At 51.1% G+C, this 12,655-nt stretch overlaps 1 protein-coding gene across 7 annotated transcripts in view; it reads right to left on the bottom strand.

Annotated features, from left to right (window-relative positions):
* Window positions 1-3,165: 3,165 nt before the first annotated feature.
* Window positions 3,166-12,655, bottom strand: part of dmd (dystrophin) — an 86,444-nt gene continuing 76,954 nt past the window's right edge. For 3 of the 7 annotated variants that reach the window (XM_020701359.1, XM_020701358.1, XM_004086008.3), the window contains 17 exons: window positions 11,894-11,955; window positions 11,656-11,730; window positions 11,383-11,584; window positions 11,226-11,311; window positions 10,997-11,154; window positions 10,729-10,895; window positions 10,398-10,509; window positions 9,504-9,640; window positions 9,340-9,378; window positions 8,878-8,943; window positions 8,486-8,551; window positions 7,140-7,298; window positions 6,823-7,066; window positions 5,850-5,964; window positions 5,682-5,771; window positions 4,278-4,306; window positions 3,166-4,150 (listed from right to left, as the gene is read on the bottom strand). In XM_020701359.1, coding sequence (XP_020557018.1) covers window positions 4,281-4,306; window positions 5,682-5,771; window positions 5,850-5,964; window positions 6,823-7,066; window positions 7,140-7,298; window positions 8,486-8,551; window positions 8,878-8,943; window positions 9,340-9,378; window positions 9,504-9,640; window positions 10,398-10,509; window positions 10,729-10,895; window positions 10,997-11,154; window positions 11,226-11,311; window positions 11,383-11,584; window positions 11,656-11,730; window positions 11,894-11,955 — 1,804 coding nt within the window. In that variant the 3' untranslated portion in view covers window positions 3,166-4,150; window positions 4,278-4,280. The remainder of the gene's footprint in view (window positions 4,151-4,277; window positions 4,307-5,681; window positions 5,772-5,849; window positions 5,965-6,822; window positions 7,067-7,139; window positions 7,299-8,485; window positions 8,552-8,877; window positions 8,944-9,339; window positions 9,379-9,503; window positions 9,641-10,397; window positions 10,510-10,728; window positions 10,896-10,996; window positions 11,155-11,225; window positions 11,312-11,382; window positions 11,585-11,655; window positions 11,731-11,893; window positions 11,956-12,655) is intronic. The other 4 variants (XR_002289629.1, XM_020701361.1, XM_020701363.2 and 1 more) reach the window with 4 other exon arrangements.

The following is a 12,655-nucleotide window of genomic DNA, read 5'->3' as shown; positions in this document are numbered from 1 at the left end:
TCAGGCAAACTTCACACTAACTTCAGGCTAACTTCAGACCAACTTCAGGCTAACTTCACGCTAATTTCAGTCTAACTTCAGGCTAACTTCAGATCAGCTTCAGGCTAACTTCAGGCTAACTTCAGACCAGCTTCAGGCTAACTTCACGCTAACTTCAGGCTAACTTCAGACCAGCTTCGGCTAACTTCAGATCATCTTCAGGCTAACTAAAGACCAGCTTCAGGCTAACTTCACGTTAACTTCAGCCTAACATCAGGCTAACTTAAGATCAGCTTCAGGCAAACTTCAGGCTAACTTCAGACTAACTTCAAACCAGCTTCAGACTAACTTCAGACCAGCTGCAGGCTAATTTCAGATCAGCTTCAGGCTAACTTCAGATCTGCTTCAGGTTAACTTCACACTAACTTCAGGATAACTTCAGACCAGCTTCAGGCCAACTTCAGACTAACTTCAGGCTAATTTCAGACTAACTTCAGGCTAACTTCAGACTAACTTCAGATCAGCTTCAGACTGACTTCAGAACAGCTTCAGGCTAACTTCAGACCAGCTTCAGACTAACTTCAGACCAGCTTCAGGCTAACTTCACACTAACTTCAGGATAACTTCAGACCAGCTTCAGGCCAACTTCAGACTAACTTCAGACTAACTTCAGTCTAACTTCAGACTAACTTCAGATCAGCTTCAGACTGACTTCAGAACAGCTTCAGGCTAACTTCAGACCAGCTTCAGACTAACTTCAGACCAGCTTCAGGCTAACTTCACACTAACTTCAGGATAACTTCAGACCAGCTTCAGGCCAACTTCAGACTAACTTCAGACTAACTTCAGTCTAACTTCAGACTAACTTCAGATCAGCTTCAGACTGACTTCAGAACAGCTTCAGGCTAACTTCAGACCAGCTTCAGACTAACTTCAGGCCTGTTTCTGGACAGATGTCAGTGTCTGTCTACAACCATATTGAATGAAATGAGAACCACATGTTTTTCCATGACTGCTATTTTCAGCCAACAGGCCAGCTTGGTTCCATTTTCAGGACAGTCTGACTTTGAGCTTTAGGAGCAGCTGTGTTGATCTGAAGCTGACGGTCAGTGAGAACTAATAAACTAACTTTTTCTCAGAAGAGGAACCAGACAGGGTTGGCCACTCTCTCCTTCTCTTTTTGCTATATTTATTGAGCCTCTAGCTGCAGCAATAAGACAGAATGAGAGCATTAAAGGAATTAAAACCAAACACAGCCATCATAAATGAAATTGATAAAGTTTGGCCTCAATTCCAAAAGGAGTTTATTCAGACATACCTTTGGTTTGTCTGTAGATTAATAACCCCTCTTGTTAAAGTAAAATAAGTCCAACACAAGAGGCCCTCAGCTCTCATCTGCCTGCCCAGCTGTTGGACAGGAAAAGTTAGAAAAAAACAAAAGGAATTGATGATTTTGATATTTTGAGAAATTCCCACCAGGCTGTTAACCCTTGTTCTATCCTAGGCACTTTACCATTGGGAGTTGGGTCATCTAGACCCACTAGACAGTGCTCTGAACCTTTTTTCTTCAATGATTTGTGATCTTCACTGGTGTCCATGGATTACATGAAATCTTTCCACCTTTATCCACCTTTGTCATGGTAGGGAGAACATGTCAATGTGAGGGTGGGGTCATCTAGGATAGCACAAGGGTTACAATGGCGTTTATATTAATACTTTTGAAAGAATACTGTTTTTTAACTGTTTGGCTAATAAATGGTAGATCTGACAGGTTGATCTTTCCACATAACGCCTGTTCCAAGTCTATCCATGAGTTGGTTTCTGGATTATTTTAAACACTTTTCTTGTAGCACTAACATAGTCAATGGGAACGTTCTCCCTCTGACACTGCCTCCAGAGGTCTTCAGAGGAACTGCAGTATGTGCTACATCCAGGTTTGTGTCAAATATGGAAAGAGAAGTGGAGGTTCGTTTGGACAGGTGCAGATAGACACAAATGTTCTTTTAGCTTATTGAAGACCAGCTCAGAGTCCTCTTTGTGTCTCTGTGTCCCACCTCCTTTTCCTCTACTCCTTCTTATCCCTGTGGCGTTCTGGTTCATCTTTTGGTTCCAGACCTGCTGCTAACCAGAACCCCTTGGTTCTGACAGAGTCCACTCAGATTTCTACAAAAACCAAGTTGAAGCAGATTTTGGCTTCAGAATACCAGGCAATGATCTTTGAAAAGCAAAGAGAAGAACCAGAATCCAGAGCAGGATCTGGAACAGCACATAGAACACCAAACTGAACAGGTTCCAGAACCGGATCCAAAGCGCGTCCCAAAGCAGGAACCATCAAACAAGAAAGCATCAAGAACTCTTGGTGGAAATGAAGCAGCAGCAAAGAGGAAGGACTTTCTCATCCTTCCTTCAACTTAGAACATCATCTCTGTGAGTCTGTGATGAAGAGGATGCTGATGACGAGCAGCTCTGAACAACAAAAGACAGGCCTGTGAGTGCCTTCCTGGCAACCACAGCCTGTTGCTATGGAAACCATCATCTGCTGACTCTTTGTGCAGCACCTCTTCTCCCAGACAGCCTTAAAGGGTCCTGCAGGCCCACAGCAGCTCCTTCTCCTGGTACCGAAGCCCAAAAGAGGTCCAAATGTCCTTGGAGATCAGACACAAAGGGTCAGATCGAAGGTTAGCCCCACCCCCTTCTTTCATGTGAGTGCAGGGGGGGTAAACGTTACAACAGTTTGTTAGAGATGTGAGCAGAAATGGCAAAAACAGAAGAACTCATCAAGGATCTATGCATCAACACCTGTGTGGAGGACATGTCCTCTGGTCTACAACAACATGCATCCTGGGTCCATTGGACCCCAAACAGCCCCAAAGCCCCAGTGTGTCTGTCCACTGGTAACCCATCCATGGTGAACTCTAACCTCACTTAACAGGAACCAGGTCGGCTCCTGTGACTCTGAAGGGGTTAGGCGGGTCCCTCCCCTCATCATCTTCAGTCTTTTCAAACATCCAGGTTTACTTCAATAGTTGTTTCTGAACAGTCAGACGGTTCTTGGCTTCAGGCTGCTTTGATGAGCAGAGAAATGGAGCTTTTTGTCCAAATGTACCAAAGAGGACCAAGTCCAGAGTCCAGCCGTCAACCTGTGGACCTGGTCGTCAGCCTCACAAACACCACGGCGCCAGCAGCTGGACATAACTGCGTGCTTTATTGATACATAGTAAAGCATTTCGTAATACAGTAGTAAGGCATACATTTGGTGGAGTCTGATATGTCGTGAAGAACAGACGTTTGTTGATTCACGCACAAACCATCGGGTCATGCTGCTGCTGAGGATGTTCACTTCCACACAACACACACCTCCAGACCAGGAAGGGGCGGAGTCTGGTCTGGCTCTTGTTCAGCTTGGGCCGGATGAGTCAAATCGTTTTGGGCTGCGTTTTTGGACGGGTTGTTCTTGTTTCAGGTCGTGGACTTGGATCCTCCTGGTTGGGTCTGATACTTTAGCTGTTTTTGTATTGCATTGGTTTCTATTTTCCTTCTTCTGTCAGTCTGGTCTGTAAACCAACATCAGTACGGCAGAGACCGAGGACAGCGGGTGTAGGAACCAAACTGCACCTGTAAGTCCAACCCCGCCCTCTAGTTACAGACTGCACCTGTACTTAGCATGTCAGGTTACCACGATGGTGACAAACACCTATAGTTTGGCTCCAACAGCCATTCAAACAAAGGGGCGTGGCTCTACCTGCCCAGTTACCCTTGGTATGCAGTAGTCACACACAAACACACATCAGTCAGAAGCGGCGTCCTCTTAGAAAACGTATTATTACAATCATTTTTTGATAGAAATGTGTGAAATGCTCGGGCTGCTCGTCAATAGAAAGAGATCCGGTCTGTCCCTCTCCGTTTTTTTACAGTTTTGCATAGAAGTTTAAAAACCAGAGAATGACGTCAGGACGCGTTAAGAAACTACTCAGTCTAAGTTACAACAACCATCATTCACAAAAATAGATGTTAGAATTTCTTTGTAAACTCTTCAATCCAGTTGTTTCGACTAGAAAAGCATGCTTTATGTAGGGGGCGGGGCTAGAGTTCAAAAGGGCTGTCCCATGGCGTCCTGCGCGTCTGTCATGGCGATGACCGCCGACTCCATGATGGCTGGGGGTGCTGGGACCTGACGGGGAGGAGAGCAGACGTTAGCGATGTCACGTTCTCATGAATGAGCCTGCTCCTGTGCTGCCCCCTGTCTGTCAGGAGGACACACTGCAATAAAAATGGATGATGGGGAGTGAGGCACTGACCGCTCAAAGATGATGTCCCCTTCTCCCTCCTGGACCATGGAAGAGCAGGCGCAAGAAAGAAGATCAGAGCAGTGCTAGGATGAACAGAGAACCCCCCACACCCACCCCAATAAAACAGATGTGCCTTTTAACTGAGCTAACCTGAGGCTTAACTAGTGGGTAACTTTGGGCAGTTTTCCAGAGTTAAGCTTTTAGCTCCAGCGATGTCAGCGGCTACGCCTAAATATCACACACCCTTTCACTCACCGTAACATTATGATCATTTTAGATTAATTCAAAGAAAACGGCTTTGGGCTGATGAGTCAAAAGGAAAAAAGAGCCAAGCTGCCGTTCTTAGCATCACTATCTGTTGGTATTCTGTTACATTAACTATCATAGTTAGGATCAGATTATCACAGAATTACTGTAACTCTACGGAGGTCTAGGTGATTGACAGAATCGTATCAGACTTACAGAGTCATTGTAGCTCTATGATTGTTTATGTCATTCATAAAGATATACAACAGCTGTGTTTGTCAGCACAAAGCTGTTTCTCTCTGCTTCAGTTAACCGTGTAGACCAGGGGTCAGGAAGCTATGGCTGGCGAGCCATATATGGCTCTTTTGATGGTCACATGTTGCTCGCAGACAAATCTTTAATTATACTTTTTTTTTCATTAGACCAGTCCATCTCGGGTTTGATGCCATGCCAGAGGCGCGCAGTAGTAGCGGTGCTTGGAGAGAAAAATCTGCGCCAGCGCTATCAGTTACTATTATCTATTATTTCACAGAGTTTGTACCAACTGGAAACCTTTGAATTGCCGTGCCTGGGTACAGGCAGCAGGGATGGTAAAAACGTAAACCCGCTGCCCGTCACTCACTGCAGTGTGAGTGTGTGTTTGGCTCTATGTCTGTCTCACATCTACACCTACGCTCTCGTCTAGGCGGGAGAGAATAAGGAGTTGCTGAATTAATTGTACGGCGTTTGTTGCGGTCTGCAGTAACCAGAATAAAGAACCTCAAAAGAAGTTAAGTCTCTGTGCCTCAGTGTGGGAAAGGGACGCTACATTATTGTATGGCATTATGTGGCATTTATGGCTCTCTTGGCCAAAAAGGTTCCCGACCCCTGCTGTAGACAGTCAAAGGGTTAAAACATTTCAAAGAACGTCAACATGCAGCTAGAGCTCCACCGTTAAAGTCTCAGCTGACACGAGTTCACAGCAGGAAACAGAACTGAAAACAAAGATCCTCTGACGCTACATTTCTAATTCTTGTAGCTTAAAAGTTCCTAAAAGTCCACAGGTTGAGTCGTGGCGTCTGGACTTAGCGTCATCAGTCAGCCCAGACGCCACGACTCAACGTCCAGACAACGTCAGCTGATCAAACACCCAACACCTCAGCAGTAAGGAGAGTGGAGACAGCGCACCCTGGCTGTGAGGAAAGGTATTGTTGAGCTGCTCCATCACTTCTTTTAGACCAGATGCATCCTGGGAAGGGCTGGACAGATCATCATCACCTGCAAAGCATCAACAGATGTTTGGCGTTTTCCCGGCGGCTGATCGTGACAACGCCGCTGCGCCATGGCGGCACTCACCCATGGTGTCGGTGGTCTGGCTGGCGGCCACTCGTAGGACGGGCAGGGAGGAGTCAGAGCGCTGGGAGGAGGTGGAGGGCGAGGACAGGGCCGTACCGTTCACCTTGGAGTCCGTCTAACACACACAGAGTTGTTGATGTTCATCAATCTGGTGGTTTTGGTGACACTTTCAGACGCTTCTGTTGTCGCCATGACAACAGTAAACCTCATGGGGCGTGGTTTTCACCGTGCGTTCACACCGGGCTCAGAAACGCGCGTTGAAGCGACCACTCCCCTTGAAAAATCGATGTAAGGGTTTGGAGGCGGGACTTAACTGGACGCCGCCCTGATGAGTCTGAGACTGCAAATGAAGTAGCTTTTCACCAGGAGAGGGCGCTGTTGACATGATTCTAATATTCAATTGTCATTTGCAAAAAGCTTTTTCTAACTAAACAATCATATTTCTAATAGATGTCAATTAAGAATTTATTAGCACTTTGAATTAAGGGTGAAAAAATGAGAGCGGTGTGCACAGTCACACTTTACCCAGCAGGGGGCGTGGTTGCCTAGACTCTGTCCCCACAGACGGTCAGTGCAGAGAACCCATGTCGGACGCACAACACGGAACACCAGGTGTGTGAGTACCCGCTGCAGGTGTGTGTGTACCCCTCATGCAGGTGTGTGAGTGTACCCGCTGCAGGTGTGTGTGTACCCCTCCTGCAGGTGTGTGTGTGTGTGTACCCGGTCCATGTGTGTGTGTACCCCTCCTGCAGGTGTGTGTGTGTACCCGGTCCATGTGTGTGTGTACCCCTCCTGCAGGTGTGTGTGTGTACCCGGTCCATGTGTGTGTGTACCCCTCCTGCAGGTGTGTGTGTACCCCTCCTGCAGGTGTGTGTGTACCCCTCCTGCAGGTGTGTGTGTACCCCTCCTGCAGGTGTGTGAGTGTACCCGCTGCAGGTGTGTGTGTGCCCCTCCTGCAGGTGTCTGAACTCACCTGCTCCAGCAGCTGCCTCAGGCGGTGCAGCTGCGACTCCAGCTGCTTGTTGTGGTCCTCCAGGATCTGCATGCGCGCCTCCAGGCGGCCTTTGTGCTGCCGCAGCAGCTTGGCCTCTGCGATGAGCTCGGCGTCTCGCGTGCTCTGCGGCGACATGGGGAGCATCTCGGGGGGCGACGGCAGCGGGGACAGGCCCTTCCTGTCGTGGGCTCTTTTCAGGCGCTCGTACTCGGCCTGTAACTTCCTGCAGAGGAGCAGAGGATGAGCGCGTGGCTGCACGCTGATCACCTGTGCTCTCTGATGCTGTCCAGCCTCACCTGTTCTCCTGCTCCAGGTCACCCAGGACCCTCTCTAGCTCCCCCTTCTCCTCAGTTTCCATGGAGATGAGGATCTGGGCGGGGCTGCGGGGCTGACTGAGAGGAGAGCCTTGGTTCAGAGATTGGCAGTAGTGCTGGATCAACATGTGCTCGTCATCGCTGTAGACACACAACACACACACATCAAGCACGCCCCATGGCTGAAGGCAGAGACACCTGTGTGTGTGTGCGTGCACGCCAAACAGAAGATGGTCACATGCACAAGATGGAGGAAAAGAAAAACCAACAGGCAGATGGAAGAAAAAAGAAGAAACATTGAGGAGCTGCAGTAGTGAATCCTCAGCTGCAGGATTTCAGTTTAGTCTCACCTGGATAACACCTGTGCTATATCACAGCCTTTCCACACCTGTGTGTATTTAGATAGACATAGGTGTCACCCCTGTGCTATATCACAGCCTTTCCACACCTGTGTGTATTTAGATAGACACAGGTGTCACACCTGTGCTATATCACAGCCTTTCCACACCTGTGTGTATTTAGATAGACACAGGTGTCACACCTGTGCTATATCACAGCCTTTCCACACCTGTGTGTATTTAGATAGACACAGGTGTCACACCTGTGCTATATCACAGCCTTTCCACACCTGTGTGTATTTAGATAGACACAGGTGTCACACCTGTGTTATATCACAGCCTTTCCACACCTGTGTGTATTTAGATAGACACAGGTGTCACACCTGTGCTACATCAAAGCCTTTCCACACCTGTGTGTATTTATTGAAACACCTGTCTAGCATGTGTTACAACTTTACACCTGTGTCTATGCTTTTATCCCACCCATGTCACTAACCCTAACCCTCTATGGACACCTGCAGCACACCTGTGCCCAAAACCTGTTCCTGATCTTCGACTCACATCACGACAATACAGGTTTTACAGCTGAGGATCTTTCCTGAGATACTAGCCTTGAAGTTCTAATCAGAGAACCTTTGGTGCTTCTGTGAATGAACTTCAAAGCTCTCAAAATGAGGGGTTGGTCCTCAAAACCTGCTCTGATGTTATCTAAATGACACTGCAGGTATCCACCAGGTGAGTCTACTCTGACAGCAGAGGCTCCTCGGTGTTCTGTTGGTGCTCTGAGAAGAACCAGCTGCTGTTCTAAGACCATGAAGGCCAGAACAACCTCTGCAGGACCAAGAGGGTTCTGGAGCAGGTGTCAGGACGCTCAACAAGGTCTGATTCAAGAACAGGAAATGACTGAAGAAGGAGATGAATTACAAGCAGTCAATGGGAACAAAGAGGACACGCAGTCAGCCAATCAGTGAGTCAGGGGGCGTGGCTCACATGCTCTCATTGGGTGAGACACTGTCATTCAGATAAGAGCCGTTACGGTTCTCCATTTCTGCCAACCTGGAAGGGGGGAAACACAGAGGTTAGTGCAAAGCAGAACCCCCCCACATCATGCCTCTGCTGCTGGACGTCTGTGATGGTCTGGACCCCCAAAGTGGGGGGAACCAATAGTTTTTCCCTGGGGAGGCACTCGCTAGAGAGGGACGGTACACACGTGTTCTCAGGGAAAAGTCAACAACGACCAGATTAATGCAGAAACACACACAGTCAGCTGGGGGGGGGGGCATGGTGGTCCTGCAGCCGTGTGGTCACAGCGCCCCCTATATATCAGAGGGGGGAGATGCCTCCCTCATTAAACCATGAAGTCACGGTGGAGGCGGAGTTACCTGCTGGCGTAGTGCTCTATCCGGGTGTGGGTGTCATCGTGGGAGAGCTGGGGGGAGGAGCCAGGCCTGGGGGGAGGGGGGCACATATAGGCACCGCGTTAGTGCATGTGCACGCACATCTTCCACGGGATCCCAGGGTATGTGCACGCACTGGTGTGTGTGTGCATGTGATTTGTGTGTGTGCATGTATGTTATGTGTGTGCATGCATGATTGTGTGTGTGTGGTATGTGTGTGTGTTTATGGTGTGTGTGTGTGCATGCATGATTGTGTGTGTGTGCATTTGGTATGTGTGTGTGTGTATGCTTAATTGTGTGTGTGTGTGCATGATTGTGTGTGTGCATGCATGATTGTGTGTGTGTGTGTGGATGATTGTGTGCGTGTGTGCATGATTGTGTGTGTATGTATGATTATGTGTGTGTGCATGCATGATTGTGTGTGTGTGTGTGTGTGTGTGTACTCACGCGTGGTCTACAGGCCAGAAGTTGATGAGGGTGATGGGACTGTAAGACAGAGGAGGTTTGGATGAAGACCCCCATGGAGGATGACATTTGTACTTCAGAGTGACAGCCTAGCACAATGCATTGTGGGTAATGAGGTGTGCAGTCAGTGGGGGTGGGAGCCTCACGTCTCCATGTTGTCTCCCTCCAGAATGGTCTGCACCGGCAGGTAGCCCATGCGCGGGTGTTTGGCAAAGTAGCGTTTGGTCCTGAACTTGTTCTTCAGCACCTTGGCGAAATCCCGGACGTCTTCTCCTGACGTGGTCTGGAGAAAGATCCGGAAAACCTGAGAACCTTCCTGACCAGAACCCAACCCTGACCCACTGAAGCTGTCGGCAGGTCCACACGGCTCTGAAGGGTTAGTCGGGACCGGTTCCCGGTATGGACCTGAACAGTTACCCATTCCTGAAGGGTTAACTAGCTCTGAACAGGTAACCAGGTTGAACGGATTCTAACGCAGAAAAGAGCAGCTTTACACCGACACGCTACGCCACAGTCGTGACGTTTTCACGTCATCTACGTAAATCACAGGGACTCTGAACATGACAAAAGCTGCTCTGCACCGACAATACCTGACAGCCTTAAGCCCTTACACCGTCAACGTAAGCCAGCTGATTCTGTGGCTGAGCAAATCTTTCTTTACGGTAGTTTAGCATTCACACTCAAACCGCTAACTCTGACTCAGCAGGTCTGCGTCGCTATGCAACAGTGCTCGCGTAGAGGGAAGATTTTCCCAGTGTAAATCAACCCAAACCATCCCATGATGCTTTTCTCCATGTCAGAATCAGCTGGTTAGTGCTGGTTGAGTAAAAGAGCTCAGAGAGCGTTTGTCATTTAGCCGTCACCGCTGACAGCTCAGTTGTTAAAGGCTTAAGGAGGGTCGTCATTAAAGATGGACCCTCTGTCTCGTCTGATCACTGCAATCCTCCGCTCAGGCGGCCGGATCTTTCCTCTGCGTCTCAGATCGCCATGGAAACATTCATTCACAAACTGATGCGCCCGGATGGGGCGGAGCCTCCTACCGGCGTGCAGTACTCCACCATGGGGTATTGCATCTTGTGACCCTTGGCGACCCGACCGGAGAAGAAGCAGCTTTGGCAAATGTCGTAGTTGAAGTGTTTCAGGCTCCGGTACCTGTGGGGGGGGCAAAGACAGAGGGGTAATTTAGGAGCTGGACCCTACAAAGGAGACGGGGGTGGGGGGAGGGGGCGGATGGAGGAGCTCTTAGAGGGGAGGAGGATTTATGTTTGTGTTTTCCTGCTGGAGGAACATTAACTCCCTGCAGGACAGCTTCCCACAGAACCCCCCCACACCGGCGCCGTCCTCCTCGCCGCAGGCAGAGTTTGGCCTCACCTGAAGCCGATGATGGGACATTCCTTGCAGATGTTGCACTTGGCCTGGTGCTTGGCGGTCTCTGCGGCGGCCACGCGGTGGAGGACGGGCAGCCACACCATGGACTGGGGCTCCAGGCGCATCCAGTCCAGGAACATGGCGGCGTCCAGCTCCGGCTTGTTGTTGGCCTTCAGGGGGAGGAGAGACTTTCAGCGGACAAACCCCCACCAGCCTCACTGAACCTGCAGCTCTAGACTGAGTGGGCGGGGCATGTCGGGGCGTCACGTACAAACTGGAAGCAGCTGCGCACCGACGGTTCAATGTTGGAGCCGCCGAAGGACGCCACCTCCCCGAGCTGCCGGGGAATCTGGATGGAGTCGTGGAGCAGGAGGCCAAGGCGCCGCTGGTCGCAGAAGCCTGTGGCGCTGGCGACCTGCCGGAACAAGACTGCGGGGGAGGGGGAGGGTGAGGGGAGGGCGAGACGCGGGAGCGGCTTCAGGTGAGGAGCAGCGACTCACATCGGTACTTGTCCTCCAGGTGGGCCTTGCAGAGAGACACGATTCCGGTCTTGAAGGACAGGGTCCGGATCTTTCCGGAGCGCCCGCTGAAACAGAGGAGGCCCGGGTCAGAGTGGCCGCGGCGCGCCGCTCTGCGGGTCTGAGCGTGCGCACGTACGTGTCGTAGACGTTCAGCAGCCAGTTCAGGCACATGTCCACGCAGAGCGGCACGTTGACCAGGTGGGCGTGGCTTTGCTCCAGCCGCTGGTACAGGCCGCTCAGGCAGGACAGCAGCTGGGGGACGTCCAGCAGCTGCTCGTTCTGCTTCAGCGCCTGCTGCTCGAACAGCTCGCACGCCGCCTGCATGCTGAGCAGGTCCACTGCACGCACACACGGACGGGTGAGCGCACCGCACTGACACCGGCGCCGACCGCAGACGGGACATACTTACGGCACAGGGCCTTCTGCAGACGCCGCAGCTTCATGGCCGTGCGGTACGCCGAGAACCGAACGTTGTTTAGGTCGGCTGGAGAACAAAGCAGAACAACGTTACAGTCGGTGGAACCCACTTCCTGCTGGACCGGCACCGGTGGCTCCGGTGGCGGTCTCGCTACGCCGCGGGGTCTCTGGTCGCCCCCTCCATCCTTCTAAAGGCCACGGCGTCATGCAGGGGGAGGAGTCTGACTCACCCAGAGACTGGTACAGCTCCGCCATCCTGGGGTGGTCCCAGCATGTGGTCTGGGTCTGATGGCTGCAGAGAAACACCGCCGTTAATCCACCATCGGTAACCTCCAACAACGCCTGACCAATGGGAGAGGAGCCCGCCTCAGACTCCACCCCTTCCCCCTGAAGCTGACAGCTTTCACCTCTGAGCATGCTCAGTAAGGCATGTCATCACATGCACCGTCATGTGACTCGGATACGTCTGCAGGACAGTCCCGACGGCGAGATCACAGAGGAGCGTTACGGCGCCGTAGTGACCGTCCTCACTGTGATACGGCATCTGCAGGGGACAAGCGGTGTACGCAGGTGACCCCCACCAAATGTCGGGGGGTAGACCCCGCAGAGAGAAAATGTTGTACGTTCATGCTGGGGGGGCCAGGTCATACTTCTACAACACATAAGGGGGAGCCGGCGGGACGCGGGGCAGACACAGGCGTCCTACGGCCACGTCCATGTCCCGTGCACGTGCAGCATGTGTGTGCGGTCCCTAACAGCCCGTACTCACACCGTGGTAGCGGCGGCAGTGGCAAACGGGTGCCGTACGCCAGCGTCCCCCTCACGTCACACGTCCATTCAATGGTACGTTCCATTTCATGACGTCCACTGAGGAGGCTTCACGGGAACTGCAAGAACCTCCCTAAAGGTCTTTGTGACCCTCCACGGACCCAGAAGCCCCCACAGCCTGGACGGGTCATGTGACTACACCCCAGCCAGCCGCCGTGCTATGT

Source organism: Oryzias latipes, chromosome 2 (assembly GCF_002234675.1).
Source record: "Oryzias latipes chromosome 2, ASM223467v1".
In the NCBI taxonomy this organism is placed as follows: domain Eukaryota; kingdom Metazoa; phylum Chordata; class Actinopteri; order Beloniformes; family Adrianichthyidae; genus Oryzias; species Oryzias latipes.
Note: the sequence above shows the minus strand (reverse complement) of the source record. Positions and strands in the feature narration are given on the sequence as shown.